This window comes from Anomaloglossus baeobatrachus, chromosome 7, assembly GCF_048569485.1.
Source record: "Anomaloglossus baeobatrachus isolate aAnoBae1 chromosome 7, aAnoBae1.hap1, whole genome shotgun sequence".
Lineage (NCBI taxonomy): Eukaryota > Metazoa > Chordata > Amphibia > Anura > Aromobatidae > Anomaloglossus > Anomaloglossus baeobatrachus.
In genome coordinates, this window is record NC_134359.1 from 297,570,730 (window position 1) to 297,594,845 (window position 24,116).

At 47.5% G+C, this 24,116-nt stretch overlaps 1 protein-coding gene across 2 annotated transcripts in view; it reads left to right on the top strand.

Moving 5' to 3' along the window:
* Window positions 1-1,788: 1,788 nt before the first annotated feature.
* LOC142245628 (uncharacterized) overlaps window positions 1,789-24,116 on the top strand; it is a 124,675-nt gene continuing 102,347 nt past the window's right edge. The window contains exons 1-2 of one of the 2 annotated variants that reach the window (XM_075318518.1): window positions 1,789-1,811; window positions 8,607-8,800. In XM_075318518.1, the coding sequence (XP_075174633.1) occupies window positions 8,755-8,800 (46 nt within the window). In that variant the 5' untranslated portion in view covers window positions 1,789-1,811; window positions 8,607-8,754. Of the gene's footprint in view, window positions 1,812-8,521; window positions 8,801-24,116 lie in introns of those variants that run through there. The other variant, XM_075318517.1, reaches the window with a different exon arrangement.

Here is a 24,116-nt window from a genome sequence, read left to right on the forward strand (position 1 = left end):
CGTCCTTCTTCTGAAGCCTGGGTGCATGATGCATCCTACGTCATGCACACTCACCAGCATTGCGGTCTCGCACAGGTGCACTACAATACTTTGATTTGCACAAGGGCAGATCAAAGTGCGCCTGCACGGGACCTCAATGCTGGCGAGTGTGCATGACGTAGGATGCGTCATGCACCCAGGCTTCAGAAGAAGGAAAAAGATGGCCGAAAGAGTAGGCGACACACCCGGAGAACAAAGACGCCCATCCGACCAGTCTGCACTGCCCGTTGGGTGAGTATTCTAAAGTGATTTTTTTTTTACGCTCTATACAGCGCCTTGGGCTCTTTCTTATATACAGCATGTTAGAATGCTGTATATAAGAGCCCACTAGTGGCGGCCACAGCTTATAGTCACTAAATCTGGTGACAGGTTCCCTTCGCAGTCAATTGCTTGAAGGGTTAAAAAAAATGCAGGAAAAATGCCCCAACAATTGACATGCTGCAATTTTTTTTACTACACTAAAATCTGCAAGGAAAACAAAGCAACGTCTGCACAGCACTTCAGAATTATCATGGACTATGCTGGCTTCAAGGATAGGCATGCAGATTTCTCAAAAAACGCACCGTGTGCACAGGCACTAAGTAACAACGCTGGAATCAGGGTCTCCGTTCCTACATCATGCTGCTGATACATTACATAGCGAAATCCTGGTTATACATTCTCCAGGCCTTGTAGCTGGTTCACAAGTTGCGTTTGTGCTGCATTTTTTCACACACCGCCTTGTATAGTGCTGATATCCTGCACACATGGCTTATTTTATTGTCCTCCTTGCAAATTTTATTCAAAGTGTTTCCTGTCAACTCTTTCAGCGTTTTCACTCATTGAAATGCATCAAATTAGGATATTTTAGTTCTGCTTTGGCTTTTGAAGCAGAAAAATCTGCTGCAAATATTAAATGTGTGAACAAAGTCTTAAAGGAAGTTCTGACAGCAGCGTTTTTACAGCCAAGAGCAGGGTTTTGTTGCAGGGAAAAACCCCGCTGTGTGAAAATAGCTGTATACTCACTTCCTGCCCCAGTGCTGTCACAGTGGTCTCCCCAGTGTTATACCACGAGTGCTGCAAACGATCAGCTGCTGATGGGCTGCAGCGCTCACATTGCCATCGGACGCTCGAGATTTGCCCTTTAAAATTGAACGCTGCAGCCCATCACTGGTCATGTGGCATGTTACGGTCAGTGTGCGGCTTATTTTTATTTCACAGCTTTCATGATATCCCCTCCAATGCTGTTGTCACACTTTGCTGCCATTTCGAACTTTTATATGAAAAATGAGGCAAGAAAAAAAAAAAAAGAAGCTATGACGGCAACATGTAAACACATCCATTCACAATGGGGGGAAGGGATCTGACAAGTTTATTAAACCACTGACATAACACATGAATGTGTGGATATTGTGCTGCATTATGTGGAGGATTCTTGTATCCGCCATTGTCAGGGATAAGCTGCGTGATACAGACACTCACAGGCCCGACATCACCTCAGGGAGGAAGATTTACCTCAGAAACATCGTCTCCCGCCAGAACTGTGCACAGTCAGGAACCGCCGAGGATGAAAGGGGGCGGCGCTAACCCTGCATGACGCTCGCAAAGGGCGGGGCTAATACTTAGGCGCTCACAGAACGCTAGTTTCTGATTTGTTATCTCAACCCGTCAATCAAACCTGCGACCCGCCCACTGATTACCGTTGCTTGCAGCTGCGTCGTGAGCTGGTTCTTCCCGCGCTGAGAGCGTCACGTGACCGCGCCTCCACTTATACAGCGTACTACTACGCTAAGGTAAAAAAAATAAAATAAAATTGGCAAATGGCGGCTTAGAGCTGTAGTGTGAGGTAGAACTGACTGTAACACCGTGTGTATGGTCAAAATAGCGGCATAGAGCTGTAGTGTGAGGTAAACCTGACTGAACTACCCTGTGTGTGGTCAAAATAGCGGCAGAGAGCTGTAGTGTGAGGTAAAAGTGACTGAATCATCGTGTGTGGTCAAAATGGCGGCAGAGAGGTGTGGTGTAAGGTAAAAGTGACTGAATCATCGTGTGTGGTCAAAATGGCGGCAGAGAGGTGTGGTGTAAGGTAAAAGTGACTGAATCATTGTGTGTGGACAAAATGGCGGCAGTGAGCTGTAGTGTAAGGTAAAAGTGACTGAAACACCGTGTGTGGTCAAAATGGCAGAGAGGTGTGGTGTAAGGTAAAAGTGACTGAATCATCGTGTGTGGACAAAATGGCGGCAGAGAGCTGTAGTGTAAGGTAAAAGTGACTGAAACACCGTGTGTGGTCAAAATGGCAGAGAGGTGTGGTGTAAGGTAAAAGTGACAATCATCGTGTGTGGTCAAAATGTGGTGTGAGGTAAAAGTGACTGAATCATCGTGTGTGGACAAAATGGCGGCAGAGAGGTGTGGTGTGAGGTAAAAGTGACTGATACACCGTGTGTGTGGTGACTGGGGAGGGTGAAAGAGACAAGTCAGTGATGGTTGTCTGCTGTGTATTATTACATGTCATGAGTTGACAATGTAAGGAGCTATTTGGTACATAAAAAAAAAAATCCCACAATGGTTCCCCCTGTGGTAGGTAGTACAGTTGGCCTCCATTATTTCACATGTAAGTTATACAGAATTGGTTGTTCAAAGATCACAATCCAAATTTTAAGACACTTAACCCCCTTCATGACCTAGGACGTATATATACGTCCTAGGTCGCCTCCATCTCGTTACCGCGACCCCACAGTCATCCCCACACATGTCTGCTGATCAAAATATCAGTCAAGTGCAGCTAACAGGTGTGGGTGGCTGTCCAATCTACCTGAGCCTGTTAACCCCTTAAATCGCGGTGTCACAATCTGACAGCGCAATCTAACGTGTTTCGGGGGGGATTGCGGTGTTCTCCGCCACCATCGGCGGGTCCTGTGACGCAATCACTAGGCACAAATGAGTTCATATGACAGTGCAGGGTTTAATAATGACAACCCTGTCACTGCCATTACGTGTTTTCTGTGAATGCTAGCAGAGTGCAGCACTCACAGGAAATCAGCATTTCTGCTGATCAGAGCGATGATAATGATGCATTGCCCTGATTAGCATAAATCAGACTGCAATCATAAAATCCACTAAGGGGACTATTAAATTCAATAAAAAATGTAAAAAAAAAAAACCAAAACCCTAAAAGTTAAAATCATCCCCCTTTTGCCCTATTGAAAATAAAACAATAACAAAATGCAGATATTTATCACCGCCTTCAGAAATTCCCGATCTCTCAAAATATAAAATCAATTATTCTGATTGGTACACAGCATAGTGAGAAAAAAAATTCCAAACACCAAAATTACGTGTTTTTGGTCGCCACAACATTGCATTAGCCCCTTCACGATCAATGACATACTGGTACGTCATTGGTCATGTCAGAGTAATCACTGCTGGCTTTTACTGTAAGCTGTCGGTGTTCCCCACACGTCTGCTGATTTGAACAGCTGCTATGTGGGTCTAACAGGCGCGCAAGTGGATCCGCGATCCATCCGCGCCTGCTTGCCACTTAGACCAAGTTGTCAGAATGTGACAGCAAGATTTAAATGGCCACATTGGCTATCACGCCGTCCCCCGCCGCCATCAGTGGCACCGTGATGTCATCACGGAGAGCTAATGATTGCCATGGTAGCTCATAGTCATGTGATGACCCCTGATGTGACCATGACTAATTTCCTGTCAAAGCCAACAGAGCACCGGCTCTAACAAGAGAGCAGCATTTCTCCTGATTAGAGCTGTGCAGCTCTGATCAACAGAAATGAACAAGCAATAAGACTGCTGATCCTTATAGTCCCTTAGGGGGGCTAGTAAAATAAATAAAAAAAAATGTTCCAATTACACCCATTCGCCCCATTGAAAATAAGACAGTTAAAAAAATGTACACATATTTGGTATCGCCGAGTTCAGAAATGCACGATCTATCAAAATATAAAATCAGTGTATGACGTAGCGAGAAAAAATTGCACGTGCCAAAATTACATTTTTTTTGGTCGCTGCAACATTACATTAAAATGCAATAACAGGCGATCAAAACATATCTATGCAACAATGGTATAATTAGAAACAGGTCAAGGCGCAAAAAATAAGCCGTCACTGAGCCCCAGATGCTGAAAAATGTGAACACTATGACTCGTGGAAAATGGCGACAAAAGCGCAATTCTTTTATTTTGACAAATATCAGATTTTTTTTTTTCACCACTTTGATAAAAGTAAAACTATACACGTTTGGTATCTACAAACTCTTAAGCGGGCTTTACACGGTAGCGATATCGGTAACAATATCGCTATCGTTTGTGCGACACGGGCGTATCGCTGCCCGTCGCGCACAAAATCTCGCTCCCCCGTCACATGGCTTACCTGCCCTGCGACATCGCTCTGGCCGGCGATCCTTTCTAAGGGGCGGGTCGTGTGGTGTCACAGCGACGTCACACGGCAGGCGGCCAATAGAAGCGGAGGGGCGAAGATGAGCGGGACGTAAACATCCCGCCCACCTCCTTCCTTCCGCATTGGCAGTGGAGGCAGGTAAGGAGATGTTCCTCGCTCCTGCGGTGTCACACACAGCGATGTGTCTTGCCACAGGAACGAGGAACAACATCGCTAATGAGAGGAAAACGATTTTTGGTTTTAGGACGAGCTCTCCGCGGCAAACGGTTTTGGACACTTTTGCGATCGTTTTAGGTCGCACAAAAGTGTCACACGCTGCGATATCGTTAATGACGCCGGATGTGCGTCACTAACGGCGTGACCCCGACGATAAATCATAAACAATATCGTAGCATGTAAAGCCCCCTTTACTGTCTTGGAGAATCATAACGCCAGGTTAGTTTTACCAAATAATGAACATGGTAAATAAAAAAAAAAACAACAATTGTGCAATTGCAATTTCACTGCACATGGATTCTTTGATTCTTTTCTCATTTTTGAGTACAATATAGGGCAGAATGAATGGTGTTGTTAAAAAAAAAAGCCCTCCTGTGACTTTATTGACATAAAAAAAAATAAAAAGTTATGGTTCTTAGAAGAAGGGGAGTAAAAAATGGAAAATTGCCGGGGAATGAAGGGGTTAAAGGGAATCCGTCATCCTTTTGCGTTTTTTTTTTAATATGGGCATACAGGTGAAATTAGCCATACCTGTGTGCCCCCTGGATGAGGGATCGGTTTGGAAAAATCATCTTTAACCCCTTCACAACCAGCCGGTTTTTCCGCTTTGCATTTTTTTTTTTCCGCCATTCTTTTTCCGAGACACACAACTTTTTTATTTTTCAGTCAATATTGTCCAGTGAGGGCTTGTTTCTTGCGGGACGAGCTGTACTTTTAAATGAAACCATGAATTTTACCATATAGTGTACTGGAAAGCAGCAAAAAAATTCCAAATGCGGGGAAAATTGCCAAAAAAAAGTGCGATTGCACGATTTTTGAGATTTTATTCATAGTGTTAAATATATAGTAAAACTGATGTGTCAGTGTGATGCCTCAGGTTGGTGAGAGTTCGTAGACACCAAACATGAATAGGTTTATCTAAGGGGGTTAAAAAAAATTAGAAGTTTGTTCGAAAAAAGTGGTGTATGTTTTGCGCCATATTCCGTGACCCGTAGCGTTCTCATTTTTCTGGATCTATGGCTTATTTTTTATGTTTTGAGCTGACGTTTTTAAATATAGCATTTTTGCGCAGATTCTACGTTATGCTATGCCTGTTATTGCATTTTGCGCAACATTTGTGCTGACCAAAAAACGTAATTTTGGCATTTTGAATTTTTTTTGCCGCTACACTGTTTACTGATCAGATTAATTGATTTTATATTTTGATCGGAGGTTTCTGAACGCGGCGATACCAAATGTGTGTGTATATTTTTTATTTTTTTAACTCTTTAATTGTCAATTGGACAAATGGGGGGTGATTTTAACTTTTAGGGTTTTTTTTTGTTTTTTTTTAATTGTTCACAACTTTTTTTTTAAACTTTTTTTTTTTTATTTTACTAGTCCCCTACGGGACTATAACGTTCTGCTGTCTGATCACTCATTAATTTCTCCCTATCAGAGCAGCATCGCTCAGACCGGGAGAAATGATCATCTCTTGTAACAGCCAGTACTCGGCTGTTTGTTTAGAAGACTTTAGTCATGTGAGCACAGGAGTCATCACATGACCCTGTGCTACTGTGACAACCACTGTAGCCACGTGATCACGTCAATTGACTTCCGGTGGAGGCCTTGTGAGTAAAGTTATAGCAATCGCTATTATAATGGCGCTGTCACATGTTGACAGTGCCATATAAGGGGTTAAAAGGCACAGGCGGATATCGATTCCGCTCGTGCCTAGCAATCACACGTCAGCTGTAGAAATCAGCCGGGTGAGATTGACGCCATGAACGCGAGGACGTAAGATTACTGCCTGCCGTCGTTAAGGGGTTAATATCTTCTAGACTATGGGGCATGTGATTGCCAGAATTATGATAAGAAATCTAAACAGTATCAGTACATTCAGAACTCTCTAAACTAATGAAATACAAGACTTATCCAACATGGAAACAGGAGGTAAAAAAAAAAATATAGTACAGAATTAGGTTACGTTCCCACGATGAACTTTCAGAGTTTTTGACGTTGCAGAATTTCTTTACCTACCCAAGAAAATTAGGTGACTTGTTTTTTGGGGGGGGTTTTTTTTGCAATTTTTGTCTCTTTTTACTGTCATTCTTTAAATAAAGCTGGTTTGGTTTGTTTTTTTGTTTTTTTTTAAAGTTCCTGGCACTTGGGTTTTGATAAAACTTTATTGATACAGTTAGGTGCTTGTTTTTTTGAAAAAAATTGATTTTTGCAGGATCTGTTTCTTTTAACATGGGATTCTATGGAAGACGCATGTGTTAACTGATCACTATTAAGCCATCTTCTTACATTTGTAAAAGATCTGTGTTGTTTTTTTTTTGGGTTTTTTTTTTAAAGCCCTGTCACACACACTGATAAATCTGCGGCAGATCTGTGGTTGCAGTGAAATTGTGGACGATCAGTGCCAGGTTTGTGGCCGTGTACAAATGGACCAATATGTCCTTGATTTCACTGCAACCACAGATCTGCCAAAGATTTATCTCTGTGTGTGACGGGGCCTTTAGTTTCAAACGGAAGAGAAATAGCAATCAGTTAACGGATCAGTTTTCCATAGACTCCAGTGTAAGTCTGCTTTCACACATCCGGTTTTTGCTGTGTCGCACAATCCGGCTCTTTGCAGAAAAAAACGCAACCGTTTTTTTTTCGCCACTGGTTGCGTTTTTTTTGCATAGACTTACATTAGTGCCGTATTGTGCCGCATGGGCTTGCGTTCCGTCCGGTTTTTGCCGCATGCGGCAGATTTAGCCGATGCGGCGGCCGGTTGGAACGTTGCCTGGCACGTTTTTTTGTCCAGCAAAAAAAAACGCATCGCGCCGCATTCGTCTGATGCGGCGCGATTTGCAATGCATGCCTATGGACGTCATATGCGGCGTCCTGCGACAAGCACCGCATCCGGCCGCCGCATGCGGTTTTTTCCACTGCACATGCTCAGTAGCCTGCCACAAGCGGCAAAAGACGGACGGGCCGCATGTAAAAAACATATGGAAAGGATGTGGTTTTGTCGCCGCATCCGTTGCATAGGTTTTAGAGCTGGATTTAGCCGCACTGCATAAACCGGATTTGTGAAAGCAGCCTAAAAAAAAACAAATTTTGCAAAAATCTTTTTTTTTTTTTTTTGCTTTTTTCAAAATGGACAAAATAGTTGTTTGCAGTAGAGATTGCTGCTGAATATATTCTAACGGATGATACTGGATTTGTGAACACAGGCTAAATCTTGAGTAAAGTCACATGCTCTTAGGCTACTTTCACACATCCGGTTTGAGCCCTGCGGCTCAATCCGGCTGTGAAAACTATGCAACGGATGCGGTGAAAACACCGCATCCTTTGCATAAAGTTTTTACATGCGGCCGGTCCGGTTTTTTCCGGTTGCGGCATGCTACTGAGCATGCGCAGTGGAAAATACCGCATGCGGCGACCGGATGCGGTTTTTTTCCGCATCGCGCCGCATCCGGCCTCCATAGGGATGCATTGAAAAATGCGCCGCAGCGGCCGGATGCGGCGCGATGCGGTGTTTTTTGCCGGAGCAAAAAACGTTGCAGGGTACGTTCGATCCGGCCGCCGCATCGGCTACATCTGCCGCATGCGGCAAAAACCGGACCGAACGCAAGCCCCTGCGGCACTAATGTAAGTCAATGCAAAAAAAAACCGCAATCGGCGTTACAAAAGCCGGTTGCGGTTTTTCTGCAGAACGCCGTATTGTGCCGCAGAGCAAAAATCCGGATGTGTGAAAGTAGCCTAATTCCGGTGAGTGTATGCAGCGTATTGAGTTGCAAGCGCTCTCCGGTCACCCTCCACAGATTTATCATTCTGCTCTGCACTTCCACAGATAATAGATCAGCACAGAAAAATCTAGACACAGTATTTTCCATCTTCCTTCCTCCATGGTAAATAGGATGTTCACTGAAAATGTGCTGCTTTTTTTTTCTTTGCAAAATCACATAATTCGGTGACTTTGTTAGGCAGATCTCATACAGAGGAGGCTGTATCACTACAAGCCTTTGGACTGTGCCTGCCTCTCCCTCCCTCCTTCCTATCCAGTGCCGGAGAAAATGAAAGTAAAATCAGGATTCAGACATCACAGGGCTGGAAACACTCGTGGATTGTGAAATGGCGGAGCTCACAGCTTTGTTGCTGCTCGTATTCTGTCACGCCTGTAAGTATATGATTTACACACTGGGTACATAAAGCTGGAGGTGTCAGAGGAGGGTACTAGATTTGTTAGGTTTCTTCCAGGATACTGCTGCCATTACAGCTACAGCTGGCTTCTTTTATACACGAAGGCCGTGTTTCTATAAGGTGGTGAACCCTGAGCAGGCGGAGCCCGGCCGGGGAGTGCCGTGCTGCAATTTTGGTTAGGTTACTTTACCTGCTTCAGGTCTGTGTGCTAGACGACAAGTGAGGGTATCAAAACAACACTACCAGGCACAGGCGTCATCTACGTGAGGGTACCAAAACAACACTACCAGGCACAGGCGTCATCTACGTGAGGGTACCAAAACAACATTATCAGGCACAGGCGTCATCTACGTGAGGGTATCAAAACAACACTACTAGGCACAGGCGTCATCTACGTGCGGGTATCAGACAACACTATCAGGCACGGGCGTCATCTACGTGAGGGTATCAGACAACACTACTAGGCACAGGCGTCATCTACGTGAGGGTACCAAAACAACACTACCAGGCACAGGCGTCATCTACGTGAGGGTATCAAAACAACATTATCAGGCACAGGCGTCATCTACGTGAGGGTATCAAAACAACACTACTAGGCACAGGCGTCATCTACGTGAGGGTATCAAAACAACACTACTAGGCACAGGCGTCATCTACGTGAGGGTATCAAAACAACACTACTAGGCACAGGCGTCATCTACGTGAGGGTATCAAAACAACACTACCAGGCACAGGCGTCATCTACGTGAGGGTATCAAAACAACACTACCAGGCACAGGCGTCATCTACGTGAGGGTATCAAAACAACATTATCAGGCACAGGCGTCATCTACGTGAGGGTATCAAAACAACACTACTAGGCACAGGCGTCATCTACGTGCAGGTATCAGACAACACTATCAGGCACGGGCGTCATCTACGTGAGGGTATCAGACAACACTACCAGGCACATGCGTCATCTACGTGAGGGTATCAGACAACACTACCAGGCACATGCGTCATCTACGTGAGGGTATCAGACAACACTAACAGGCACAGGCGTCATCTACGTGAGAGTATCAGACAACACTAACAGGCACAGGCATCTTCTACATGAGGTTATCATACAACACTATCAGGCACAGGCGTCATCTACGTGAGGGTATCAAAACAACACTATCAGGCACAGGCGTCATCTACGTGAGGGTATCAGACAACACTACCAGGCACAGGCCACATCTACGCCGGATGAGGCCTCAGTGCTGTTCACTAATGAAAGTAGATTCATGCTGAGCAGAAATGGTGGCTGCCAATGTTGCAGACATGAAGGAGGGTGGAGTTACAGTGGGGTCGGTGTATCTAGTCAGTACAGGACTACCCTACACTCTGTGACTGGTACAGTGACAGCCCCTATTACTGGAATAACAACATTAATCCTGTCATTGTTCCTCTGCATGAGCAACGCCGGCCTAATCTCATCTTCATGGAGGACAATGCTCCAGCTCATCGAGGTCACATCATTAGGGAACGGCTGCTGGAGACTGGGGGACTTTAAATGGAGTCGATGCACTTTCTCCAGACCTGAATCCCATTGAAACCTATGGGATCAGCTGAGTCGCCGTATAGAGGCCAAAACTCTGTACCCCAGAACATCAATGACTTGATGGGCTGCCCTTCAAGAAGAGTGGGGCGCCATACCTCTGCAGACAATAACTCCACTTGTGACCAGCAGGAGGCGTCGTTGTCACTTATATTAATGCTCAAGATCTCATGACAATTTATTGAGACACTGACATATTGGGGGGGGGGTATACCGACCAGTGTTGTTGACTTTTAGTTCCATAAATTGTTTGAGATGAGGAACCACCATCGCTGCTTCTACCTAAATGCTCGACTGTCATGATAAAATATCACTGTAGCGGGAACTTCTTACGTTTACCATCAATTTTACCCAAAAGCCAAAGATCCCTAACTTTTTGTGAATAGTATATTTCGCAAATGATGGACTTTCCATTTGGATTTTTATATAGCGCATTAAGTCAAGTTCCCAAGCGTGAAAATGGAGATTTTCTGCACAAAAATATGCAGCTGGAAAAAAAATGAACATTTCTGTTACATGGGAACATGGCTTTATAGTAACTGTGCGGAGAATATGATGTTGCAAAATATCATCCATAACTTGTGGAGAGAACCTAGCACAAAATGATTGGCTTCAAGAGATGGAACCCACAGATGCTGCTGCTGATTTTACCCCTATTCCATCTTTTGTATTGGCTGTGGTGGGCATAGATTTTAGTATTTTTTTTGGGTGGCAAGAGCACAAAGATTTATTAAGAAGTATTTTAAGCCAGCAGCTTTTTTTTTAAATTATGATCCGCATCAAGTACTCTGGCCTAATCGGGGTTGTGCACTACTGCGTTGTCCACTAAACCTGCAGCTTGTGAATCTGGCCCCCCACTCATAGAAATGTTAAAATGCTCATGTAAAAATATATGTGCTTAACAATGAACGCTGTAAAAACCAAAGCCAAAACACAATGGTGTCATTTCAGTATTTTTCACCATTTTGCACCACTTGGAGTTTTTCCCGGATTTCGGTACATTAAATGGTGAAATGAAGGGTGTCATTCAAAGCTTCAAGCCGTCCCATAAAAAAAAAAAACAAAAAAAAACTAGCTGTCATACACCTATGTCGGTGGAAAAATAAGAAAAAGTTACGGCATCAATTTTTTTTGAAAAGGACGGATGGTGCGAGAAGATCCTAAACCTGTGAACCCAGCACGTTACACTTGCTCTGACTATAATATATGAGGTCTACGTAACCCAAAATGGAATATAAAACGTACAACAATGTGGAGGGAAAAAAAAATAACTGATAGGGATGGTTTCCATTTTAGGCTGTGATAATAATGTGTAAGTTTCTTAGCAATGGTATTTTTGGATTTGTCTGAGGGGTCTGATCACTATATAGAGAGGTGTATCATTGTGGATATCGGTGATGGCCGCTGTCATCTTCTCACATGATCTTCTCTATAGCGGGCTTTACACGCTGCGATATCGTTAATGAATTATCGTCGGGGTCACGGTGTTTGTGACGCACATCCGGCGTCATTAACGATATCGAGGTGTGACACTTATGAGCGACCTTAAACGATCGCAAAAGCGGTCAAAATTGTTTGCCTCGGAGAGGTCGTCCTGAAACAAAAAATCATTTTCTGCTTATTAGCGATGTTGTTCGTCGTTCCTGCGGCAGCACACATCGCTGTATGTGACACCGCAGGAGCGACGAACATCTCCTTACCTGCCTCCACTGGCATTGAGGAAGGAAGGAGGTGGGCGGGATGTTACGTCCCACTCATCTCCGCCCCTCCGCTTCTATTGGACGCCTGCCGTGTGACGTCGCTGGGACGCCACACGAACCGACCCCTTAGAAAGGAGGCGGATCGCCGGCCAGAGCGACGTCGCAGGGCAGGTAAGTACATGTGACGGGGGTAAGCGAGGTTGTGCGGCACGGACAGCGATTTGCCCGTGTCGCACAACTGACGGGGGCGGGTACGATCGCTTGCGATCTCGCTAGCGAGATCGCAGCATGTAAATCCCGCTTATGTCTCCAGCCATGACTACTGCTCTGATCAAACTGCACCTTACTGTAGTCGGGACCCCTGCTCTAGTGCTTGATGGGGGGTCTTGGTGATCATACAGCAGTTACCTATTTGGTGGAGTGTTAATAAATTGGGAAATCATCTTTAGCCCCTTTGCGAATTATGCAGTTTTATCACATGGGAGTAGAGCATGTCTGGATGGAGTACACTTTAGAAACTGATAGATGTTGACTGTGTTACACAGCTGGCATCTGCCTGCAACAGTAGGGACCAAACCGTGCTGCTGTTTAACCATTTAAATGCCACTTTCAATTATTAAAAATATATATATAGAAATAAACTCGCTGCAGAACTATAGGAATATTGGGTCTTAGCGCTGACTGCCATCCTTACGGAATTATATTTATTCACTTTCAATTATTGACTGCAGCATGTAAATGGATGAGATTCTCGCGTTCCCTTGTGATCTGATCGTGGGCTGCCAATAGGTTAGCATGGCAGCAGGCCCCCTTGGCTGCCATATCGGTCCCCCTATGAAGCCTGGGCTGGGCTTCTTAAGTAAACGTTTTAACTATTTATGGCAGTTTATAGTATTAGGCTATGTGCGCACATTGCGTTCTGTTGTCACACATATTCTCCAGCGTTTTGTCACTGCATGTGCGTTTCAAAACGCATCCGAAAAGCTGCTTTCTTCAGCGCTCTATTGGGAGACCCAGACGATTGGGTGTATAGCACTGCCTCCGGAGGCCACACAAAGCAATTACACTAAAAAGTGTAAGGCCCCTCCCCTTCTGGCTATACACCCCCAGTGGGATCACTGGCTCACCAGTTTTCTGCTTTGTGCGAAGGAGGTCAGACATCCACGCATAGCTCCACTGTTTGTAGTCAGCAGTAGCTGCTGGCTATATCGGATGGAAGAAAAGAGGGCCCATATGGGGCCCCCAGCATGCTCCCTTCTCACCCGCGGTGGTGCTTGTAAGGTTGAGGTACCTATTGCTGGTACAGAGGCTGGAGCCCACATGCTGTTTTCCTTCCACATCCCCTGGAGGGCTCTGTGGAAGTGGGATCTTGCCGGCCCCCAAGCCCTGAGGCCGGGCTCCATCCACAGACCCAGAGAACCTGCTGGATTTGGAGCGGGAGTGCCGTTCAGGGACAAGGCCCTGCAACTTTCAGGTACTCTGTGTCCCCGGCAGGCACGGACACTCTCAAGGCTTGCTGAGCGTTATAGTGCGCCGGGGACAGTAGCGCTGTGCGCTGGGGTTAGGTCACTGCAGCTTTGCTGAGTGACGTTACATGATGGGAACTACTGCGCCGACCGCTACCGGAGCGGCGGCGCAGCTGCGACTTGTGGTGCGCCGGGGACTTTGCGCCGACCGCGCTTTTACGGCGGCGGCGCTTCTAACTTTAGCCCCCGGCTTCTGCGGCCTAGCGCCGCTTCGTTCCCGCCCCCACCCTGTCAATCAGGGTAGGGGAGAGACGCTGCTCAATTGGCAGCGCCGAGGGCTGGAGCTTTATTTACATGCTCCAGCCCTCTCACTAGGCACAGTGGGAAGCAGGCTTCCCGCTCTTCGTCTGTATACGCCCAGGGCCCGCCCCCCCTCTCCACAAGGACGCCGGCAGCCATTACACATGCGGTCTGGCTGGGGAAAGGCAGCAGGCTCTGGGAGACCCAGACTAAAGGGATTTCGGCGACCACACACCCGCTCCTAAGCGGGCGGTAAGCTGCACTTTAGTGCTGGCCCCACTAGTGCCTCAGTGTTATATTAGTGTACTTTTTTCTTAGTACCATATATATATAGTTGCACTGTAAGGTCGCTTCTTGGCTGGACACCCTGTACTGCTCTGAGGAGGCAGCAACATGTCATCCGCAAAACGCAAGGGTGCCAAGGCACAGGCTGTGTACACTGTTTGTACTGCATGTGGGGCTGATCTACCGGCAGGCTCCAAAGACTCACATTGTGTGCAATGTTCAGTCCCAGTGGCACTTCGTCAGCCAGAGCCTATGGTGGTAGTGGCCCAGGCAGAGACGCCTGTGAACCCTGCCCCGCTGACGGGGACAGACTTTGCAGTTTTTGCTGATAAAATGTCTGTGACTATGTCAAAAATCCTGGAGACCTTGCAGTCCAGGCCAGTTACTCAGACCATGGACACTGCTGTGTCTATGCTCTCCGGTCCCCCTCAGTTGGAACTAATCCGTACTTCAAGGGGGTCTCAAGCATCACAGGCTGAAGTCTCTGACTCAGATGACAGTCCCAGGCAGCCTAAGCGAGCTCGCTGGGAAAGACCCTCCACGTCATCACACTGCTCAGGGTCTCAGCGAGAAGAGTCTCTCTGTGATGAGACTGAGGACGGTGATCAGGATTCCAATCCTGAGGCCCCTCTCAATCTGGATGCCCCTGATGGTGACGCCATGGTTAATGACCTTATATCGGCAATTAATAGACTGTTGGATATTTCTCCCCCAGCCCCTTCTGCAGAGGAGGCAGCTGCACAGCAGGAGAAGTTCCATTTCCTGTATCCCAAGCGTAAATTAAGTGCTTTTTTGGACCACTCTGACTTCAGAGAATCGATCCGGAAACACGACGCTCATCCAGACAAGCGTTTCTCTAAACGTTCTAAGGATACCCGTTATCCTTTTCCCTCTGAGGTGGCCAAACGCTGGACCCAGTGTCCAAAGGTGGATCCCCCAATTTCCAAGCTTGCGGCTAGATCCATAGTCGCAGTAGAGGATGGCGCTTCACTTAAAGATGCCAACGACAGACAGATGGACCTTTGGTTGAAATCTGTCTATGAAGCTATCGGCGCGTCGTTTGCTCCAGCATTCGCGGCCGTGTGGGCACTCCAAGCTATTTCAGCTGGTTTAGCACAGGTGGATGCTATCATACATCCAGCAGTGCCGCAAGTGGCGTCCCTAACTTCGCAAATGTCTGCGTTTGCGACCTATGCTATCAATGCTGTCCTAGAATCTACGAGCCGTACCGCTATGGCGTCCGCCAATTCTGTGGTTTTGCGCAGAGCCTTGTGGTTAAAGGACTGGAAAGCAGATGCTGGTTCCAAAAAATGCTTAACCAGCTTGCCATTATCTAGAGACAGACTGTTTGGTGAGCCATTGGCTGAAATCATAAAACAGTCCAAGGGTAAGGACTCTTCCTTACCACAGCCCAGAGCAAGTAAACCTCAACAGAAAAAGTGGCAGTCGAGGTTTCGGTCCTTTCGAGGCTCGGGCAAGGCCCAATTCTCCTCGTCCAAAAGGACTCAGAAAGAACAAGGGAGCTCAGATTCCTGGCGGGCTCACTCACGCCCCAGGAAAGCAAATGGAGGAACCGCTTCCAAAGCGGCTACCTCATGACTTTCGGCCTCCTCCCTCCGCATCCTCGGTCGGTGGCAGGCTCTCCCGCTTTTGCGACATTTGGCTGTCACAGGTCAAAGACCGGTGGGTAACAGACATTTTGTCTCGCGGGTACAGAATCGAGTTCAGTTCTCGGCCTCCACTTCGGTTCTTCAGAACCTCCCCACACCCCAACCGAGCAGATGCCCTGCGGCAGGCGGTGGACTCTCTAAGAGCAGAAGGAGTCGTGATCCCTGTCCCCCCTCAGGAACGGGGGCGAGGATTTTACTCCAATCTCTTTGTGGTTCCAAAAAAGGACGGCTCCTTCCGTCCTGTTCTGGACCTAAAACTGCTCAACAAGCATGTGAACGCCAGGCGGTTCCGGATGGAATCCCTCCGCTCAGTCATTGCCTCCATGTCTCAAGGAGATTTCCTAGCATCAATAGACATCAAAGATGCTTATCTCCACGTGCCGATTGCTACAGAGCACCAACGCTTTCTACGCTTCGTGATAGGAGACGACCATCTTCAGTTCGTAGCTCTGCCATTTGGTCTGGCGACAGCCCCTCGGGTGTTCACCAAGATCATGGCGGCAGTGGTAGCAGTCTTGCACTCTCACGGACACTCTGTGATCCCTTACTTGGACGATCTACTGGTCAAGGCACCCTCTCAAGAGGCATGCCAACTCAGCCTGAATGTTGCACTGGAGACTCTCCAGGCGTTCGGGTGGATCATCAACTTCCCAAAGTCAAATCTGTCACCGACCCAATCACTAACGTATCTTGGCATGGAGTTTCATACTCTCTCAGCGATAGTGAAGCTTCCGCTGGACAAGCAGCGGTCTCTACAGACTGGGGTGCAGGCTCTCCTTCAAAGTCAGTCGCACTCCTTAAGACGCCTCATGCACTTCCTCGGGAAGATGGTGGCGGCAATAGAGGCGGTTCCGTTTGCGCAGTTTCATCTGCGTCCACTTCAATGGGACATTCTCCGCCAATGGGACGGGAAGTCAACATCTCTGGACAGGAAAGTCTCCCTTTCCCAGACGGCCAAAGACTCCCTGCAGTGGTGGCTTCTTCCCACCTCATTATCACAGGGAAGATCCTTCCTACCACCGTCTTGGGCGGTGGTCACGACAGACGCGAGTCTGTCAGGGTGGGGAGCAGTCTTTCTCCACCACAGGGCTCAGGGTACGTGGACTCGGCAGGAGTCCACCCTTCAGATCAATGTTCTGGAAATCAGAGCAGTGTATCTTGCCCTACTAGCCTTCCAGCAGTGGCTGGAAGGAAAGCAGATCCGAATTCAGTCGGACAACTCCACAGCGGTGGCATACATCAACCACCAAGGGGGGACACGCAGTCGGCAAGCCTTCCAGGAAGTCCGGCGGATTCTGATGTGGGTGGAAGCCACAGCCTCCACCATATCCGCAGTTCACATCCCCGGCGTAGAAAACTGGGAAGCAGACTTCCTCAGTCGCCAGGGCATGGACGCAGGGGAATGGTCCCTTCACCCAGACGTGTTTCAGGAAATCTGTCGCCGCTGGGGGGTGCCGGACGTCGACCTAATGGCGTCACGGCACAACAACAAGGTCCCAACCTTCATGGCACGGTCTCGCGATCAAAGAGCGCTGGCGGCAGACGCCCTAGTGCAAGATTGGTCGCAGTTCCGGCTCCCTTATGTGTTTCCACCTCTGGCACTCTTGCCCAGAGTGCTACGCAAGATCAGATCCGATTGCAGCCGCGTCATACTTGTCGCCCCAGACTGGCCGAGGAGAGCGTGGTATCCGGATCTGTGGCAGCTCAAGGGCGGCCAACCGTGGGCACTCCCAGACCGACCAGACTTACTGTCCCAAGGGCCGTTTTTCCATCGGAATTCTGCGGCCCTGAACCTGACTGTGTGGCCATTGAGTCCTGGATCCTAGCGTCTTCAGGATTGTCCCAAGGGGTCGTTGCCACCATGAGACAGGCTAGGAAGCCCACGTCCGCTAAGATCTACCACAGAACGTGGAGGATATTCTTATCCTGGTCCTCTGCTCAGGGAGTGTCTCCCTGGCCATTTGCATTGCCTACCTTTCTTTCTTTCCTGCAATCTGGGTTAGAAAAAGGTTTGTCGCTCGGCTCCCTTAAAGGTCAGGTCTCGGCGCTATCCGTCTTTTTTCAGAGGCGTTTGGCACGCCTTCCTAAGGTGCGCACGTTCCTACAGGGGGTTTGCCATATCGTACCCCCGTACAAGCGGCCGTTAGATCCATGGGATCTGAACAGGGTACTAGTTGCCCTCCAGAAGCCGCCCTTCGAGCCTCTGAGGGAGGTTTCACTTTCTAGACTATCACAGAAAGTGGCTTTTCTGGTAGCGATCACATCTCTTCGGAGAGTGTCTGAGCTGGCAGCACTATCATCCAAAGCTCCCTTCCTGGTCTTCCACCAGGACAAGGTTGTGCTGCGCCCCATTCAGGAGTTTCTCCCGAAGGTGGTATCCTCTTTTCATCTTAATCAGGATATCTCTTTGCCTTCGTTTTGTCCTCATGCAGTTCATCGGTATGAGAAAGATTTACATTTGTTAGATCTGGTGAGAGCACTCAGAATCTACATTTCCCGCACGGCGCCCTTGCGCCGTTCGGATGCACTCTTTGTCCTTGTCGCTGGTAAGCGCAAAGGGTCGCAGGCTTCTAAGGCCACCCTGGCTCGATGGATCAAAGAACCAATTCTTGAAGCCTACCGTTCTGCTGGGCTTCCGGTTCCATCAGGGCTGAAGGCCCATTCTACCAGAGCCGTGGGTGCATCCTGGGCATTACGACACCAGGCTACGGCTCAACAGGTGTGCCAGGCAGCTACCTGGTCGAGTCTGCACACTTTCACCAAACATTATCAGGTGCATATCTATGCTTCGGCGGACGCCAGCCTAGGTAGAAGAGTCCTGCAGGCGGCAGTTGCCTCCCCGTAGGGGAGGGCTGTCTTGCAGCTCTAACATGAGGTATTTCTTTACCCACCCAGGGACAGCTTTTGGACGTCCCAATCGTCTGGGTCTCCCAATAGAGCGCTGAAGAAGAAGGGAATTTTGTTACTTACCGTAAATTCCTTTTCTTCTAGCTCTTATTGGGAGACCCAGCACCCGCCCTGTTGTCCTTCGGGATTTTTTGGTTTGTTTGCGGGTACACATGTTGTTCATGTTGAACGGTTTTCAGTTCTCCGATGTTACTCGGAGAGAATTTGTTTTAAACCAGTTATTGGCTTTCCTCCTTCTTGCTTTTGCACTAAAACTGGTGAGCCAGTGATCCCACTGGGGGTGTATAGCCAGAAGGGGAGGGGCCTTACACTTTTTAGTGTAATTGCTTTGTGTGGCCTCCGGAGGCAGTAGCTATACACCCAATCGTCTGGGTCTCCCAATAAGAGCTAGAAGAAAAGGAATTTACGGTAAGTAACAAAATTCCCTTCTTTTGGGTGTATTTTGAATGCAGAATGGATGCCGAATTCATGCGTTCTGGATGCTTGCTCTGCCATAGACAGACTGGGAAAAGCATCCACAACGCACAAAATAAGTGACATGTTGCTTTCTAAAACGCATGGATTTTGTAAAAAATTTGGCATCCAAAACGCTGCGTTTTAAAACACAACGTGCGCATGGATTTTGCTAAATTCTCATAGACTTTGCTGGGGACGCAGAACGTGTGCGTTTACAAGGGGTGAAAAAATGCTGCTTAGGCGGCTTTCACACTACGTTTTTTTAACATGTGTCCTGAACGTTTTTTTAACTCAAAAACGGATCCAGTGCAAATGCGTTTTCATTTCAATGCATTTGCAATGGACTCGCTTCAACATGCGTTCACGTGCGTTTGCGTGCGTTATAGTGACGATACGCTACTTGTAGCGTTTTTTAGCTGTGTCCAAATACTGCAAATTGCTGGATCCTCACTATACTGCATGCAAACGCATGTGAATGCTGGCATGCTGATAGACTGGATCCTGCTTGCTCTACTGAACATGCCCAGAAACCAGCCTCACGTGATCAGTCTCTCTCTCCCCCTCCCTCTCTCCCCCTCCCTCTCCCTCCCCCTCCCTCTATCCCTCTCTCCCCCTCCCTCTCTCTCCCCCTCCCTCTATGTCTCTCTCTCTCTCTCTCTCTCTCTCCCCCCCCTCCCTCTCTCTCTCCCCCTCCCTCTCTCTCTCCCCCTCCCTCTCTCTCTCTCTCTCTCTCCCTCTCTCTCTCTCTCCCCCTCTCTCTCTCCCCCTCTCTCTCTCTCTCTCTCTCCCCCTCCCTCTCTCCCCCTCCCTCTCTCCCCCTCCCTCTCTTCCCCTCCCTCTCTCCCCCTCCCTCTCTCCCCCTCCCTCTCTCTCTCCTCCCTCTCTCCTCCCTCTCTCTCCTCCCTCTCTCTCTCCTCCTCTCTCTGTCTCTTTCCCCCTCTCTCTCTGTCTCTCTCTCCCTGTCTCTCTCCCCCTCCCTCTTCTCTCTCTCTGTCTCTCTCCCCCTCTCTCTCTGTCTCTCTCCCCCTCTCTCTCCCCCTCCCTCTCTCTCTCCCCCTCTCTCTGTCTCTTTCCCCCTCTCTCTCTGTCTCTCTCTCCCTGTCTCTCTCCCCCTCCCTCTCTCTCTCTCTGTCTCTCTCTCCCCCTCTCTCTCTGTCTCTCTCTCCCCCTCTCTCTCTGTCTCTCTCTCCCCCTCTCTCTCTGTCTCTCTCTCCCCCTCTCTCTCTGTCTCTCTCCCCCTCTCTCTCTGTCTCTCTCCCCCTCTCTCTCTGTCTCTCTCCCCCTCCCTCTCCTCTCTCTCCCCCGCCTGAGAGCTGCGGAAACTCGTAACCAAGGTAAGTATCGGGTAACCAAGCAAAGCGCTTCTCTTAGTTACCCGATGTTTACGTTGGTTACTTGTGCAGGGAGCAGGCAGCCCGGCTCCTAGCAGCTGCTGATGCTCGTAACCAAGGTAAATATCGGGTATCCAAGCAAGTTACCCGATGTTTACCTTGGTTATGAGCCTCCGCAGCTGTCAGATGCCGGCTCCCAGTCTATCACGTTCAGTTCCACTGACTCCCGATCACATGACTCCCAATGCCCGCCCATAAACTTAAAGTGACAGGATCCTGCAAAATAACACATGCGTTTGCATGCGTTTTTTTGCTGTAAAAGCAGGATCCGCTTTTACAGCAAAAAAACGTTCATGACGCATGTTAAAAAAACGTAGTGTGAAAGCCTAAGCCTGACCAATAATTGGCATGCTGCAGATTTTTTTTGCACCAAAAGTGCACAGAAAAAAACTGCACTGTGTGCATAGCAAATCTAAAATCCCACAGACTTTGCTAACTGCAAGAAAAGCATGCAGACTTTGATGCGGATTTTTTAAAAAAAAAAACTGTGTGAAAAACCGCAGTGTGTGCACAGGGCCTAAAGGTTCCTCCATCAAAATTAAGTTATTTAAAATGAAATGTGAAAAATTCTGTTTTTTTAAAAAACAGAATATTAAAATGCCAGTCTCACTGTTTACGGCCAAAACTGTTCCTGAAAAAAAAGAAATGCAATACAATGCAATTTAGGCATCATATGAAGCACAAATAGTGTCAATAAAAACTGCAGCTTGATGCACACAACACCAGCCCTCATATACAGTTAGGTCCAGAAATCTTTGGACAGTGACACAAGTTTCGCGAGTTGGGCTCTGCATGCCACCACATTGGATTTGAAATGAAACCTCTACAACAGAATTCAAGTGCAGATTGTAACGTTTAATTTGAAGGTTTGAACAAAAATATCTGATAGAAATTGTAGGAATTGTCACATTTCTTTACAAACACTCCACATTTTAGGAGGTCAAAAGTAATTGGACAAATAAACCAAACCCAAACAAAATATTTTTATTTTCAATATTTTGTTGCGAATCCTTTGGAGGCAATCACTGCCTTAAGTCTGGAACCCATGGACATCACCAAACGCTGGGTTTCCTCCTTCTTAATGCTTTGCCAGGCCTTTACAGCCGCAGCCTTCAGGTCTTGCTTGTTTGTGGGTCTTTCCGTCTTAAGTCTGAATTTGAGCAAGTGAAATGCATGCTCAATTGGGTTAAGATCTGGTGATTGACTTGGCCATTGCAGAATGTTCCACTTTTTTGCACTCATGAACTCCTGGGTAGCTTTGGCTGTATGCTTGGGGTCATTGTCCATCTGTACTATGAAGCGCCGTCCGATCAACTTTGCGGCATTTGGCTGAATCTGGGCTGAAAGTATATCCCGGTACACTTCAGAATTCATCCGGCTGCTCTTGTCTGCTGTTATGTCATCAATAAACACAAGTGACCCAGTGCCATTGAAAGCCATGCATGCCCATGCCATCACGTTGCCTCCACCATGTTTTACAGAGGATGTGGTGTGCCTTGGATCATGTGCCGTTCCCTTTCTTCTCCAAACTTTTTTCTTCCCATCATTCTGGTACAGGTTGATCTTGGTCTCATCTATCCATAGAATACTTTTCCAGAACTGAGCTGGCTTCATGAGGTGTTTTTCAGCAAATTTAACTCTGGCCTGTCTATTTTTAGAATTGATGAATGGTTTGCATCTAGATGTGAACCCTTTGTATTTACTTTCATGGAGTCTTCTCTTTACTGTTGACTTAGAGACAGATACACCTACTTCACTGAGAGTGTTCTGGACTTCAGTTGATGTTGTGAACGGGTTCTTCCTCACCAAAGAAAGTATGCGGCGATCATCCACCACTGTTGTCATCCGTGGACGCCCAGGCCTTTTTGAGTTCCCAAGCTCACCAGTCAATTCCTTTTTTCTCAGAATGTACCCGACTGTTGATTTTGCTACTCCAAGCATGTCTGCTATCTCTCTGATGGATTTTTTCTTTTTTTTCAGCCTCAGGATGTTCTGCTTCACCTCAATTGAGAGTTCCTTAGACCGCATGTTGTCTGGTCACAGCAACAGCTTCCAAATGCAAAACCACACACCTGTAATCAACCCCAGACCTTTTAACTACTTCATTGATTACAGGTTAACGAGGGAGACACCGTCAGAGTTAATTGCAGCCCTTAGAGTCCCTTGCCCAATTACTTTTGGTCCCTTGAAAAAGAGGAGGCTATGCATTACAGAGCTATGATTCCTAAACCCTTTCTCCGATTTGGATGTGAAAACTCTCATATTGCAGCTGGGAGTGTGCACTTTCAGCCCATATTATATATAGAATTGTATTTCTGAACATGTTTTTGTAAACAGCTAAAATAACAAAACTTGTGTCACTGTCCAAATATTTCTGGACCTAACTGTAGTTCCATCAACGGACAGTAAAGCCACTACGGGGGTGAGAAAATGGTGACACAAGGCAATTTTTTTTTTCGTTTTTTCATAAAGTTGTGATGTAATTTTTTCATCACTATGATAACTATCTACAGATATATTTACATATGTGTGTTTGTATGCACTGATACACAATGACTGCAGTAAAAGCAAAACCCAAAAAACAGTGGTGGCTTTTGAAAGAAGGGAATGAAAAAATGGGAAAAGGATTAAAAGTGTCTTTCATTGTGATTTTGCTACTATTACGGATCCGGCAAAGCGGCGAAATGCCAGATGTGTGAAACTGGCCTAACGGTGGTAGTGTGTGGGCCAACGGTTAGGCCTAAGTGACACGGCGAGAAAATCGGTGCGAGTGGAGTGCAATAAAACATCACATTCCATTCGGACCAATTTTAGCCTGTGTGTCAACGCACATGATCGATTATTTTCTCAGCCCTAATCGGAACGAGAAAACAATCGCAGCATGCTGCAGGTGCAATGCAAGACTCTTTAGGGCACTTTACACGCTGCGATCTCGCTAGCGAGCGTACCCGCCATGGCGGGTGTGCGACACGGGCAAATCACTGCCCGTGGCGCACAACATCGCTTACACCCGTCACACTGACTTACCTTCCCTGCGACGTCACTCTGGCCGGCGAACCACCTCCTTTCTAAGGGGCGCTTCTTGCGGTATCACAGCGACGTCACACGGCAGCCGTCCAATAGAAGCTGAGGGGCGGAAATGAGCGGGCAGAAGATCCCGCCCGCCTCCTTCCTTCCTTCTTTTCCGGTGGATGCAGGTAGGAGATGTTCGTCGTTCCTGCGATGTCACACATAGTGATTTGTGGTGCCGCAGGAATGACGAACAACATCGTAACTGCAGCAGCAACAATATTATGAAAAGGAGCAACGTGTCAACGATTTTTGACGTTTTTGCGATCATTGATCGTTGCTCCTTGGTGTCACACGCTGCGATGACGCTAATGGCGTCGGATGTGCGTCACTAACGACGTGACCCTGACGATATATCGTTAGCGATGTCGTCGCAGTGTGTAAAGCACCGTTTTCTCTCGCACCCATTCAAGTCTATGGGGTGAGAGAAAAATCGCACTGCACTTGCGGTATACCGCGAGTGCAGTGCG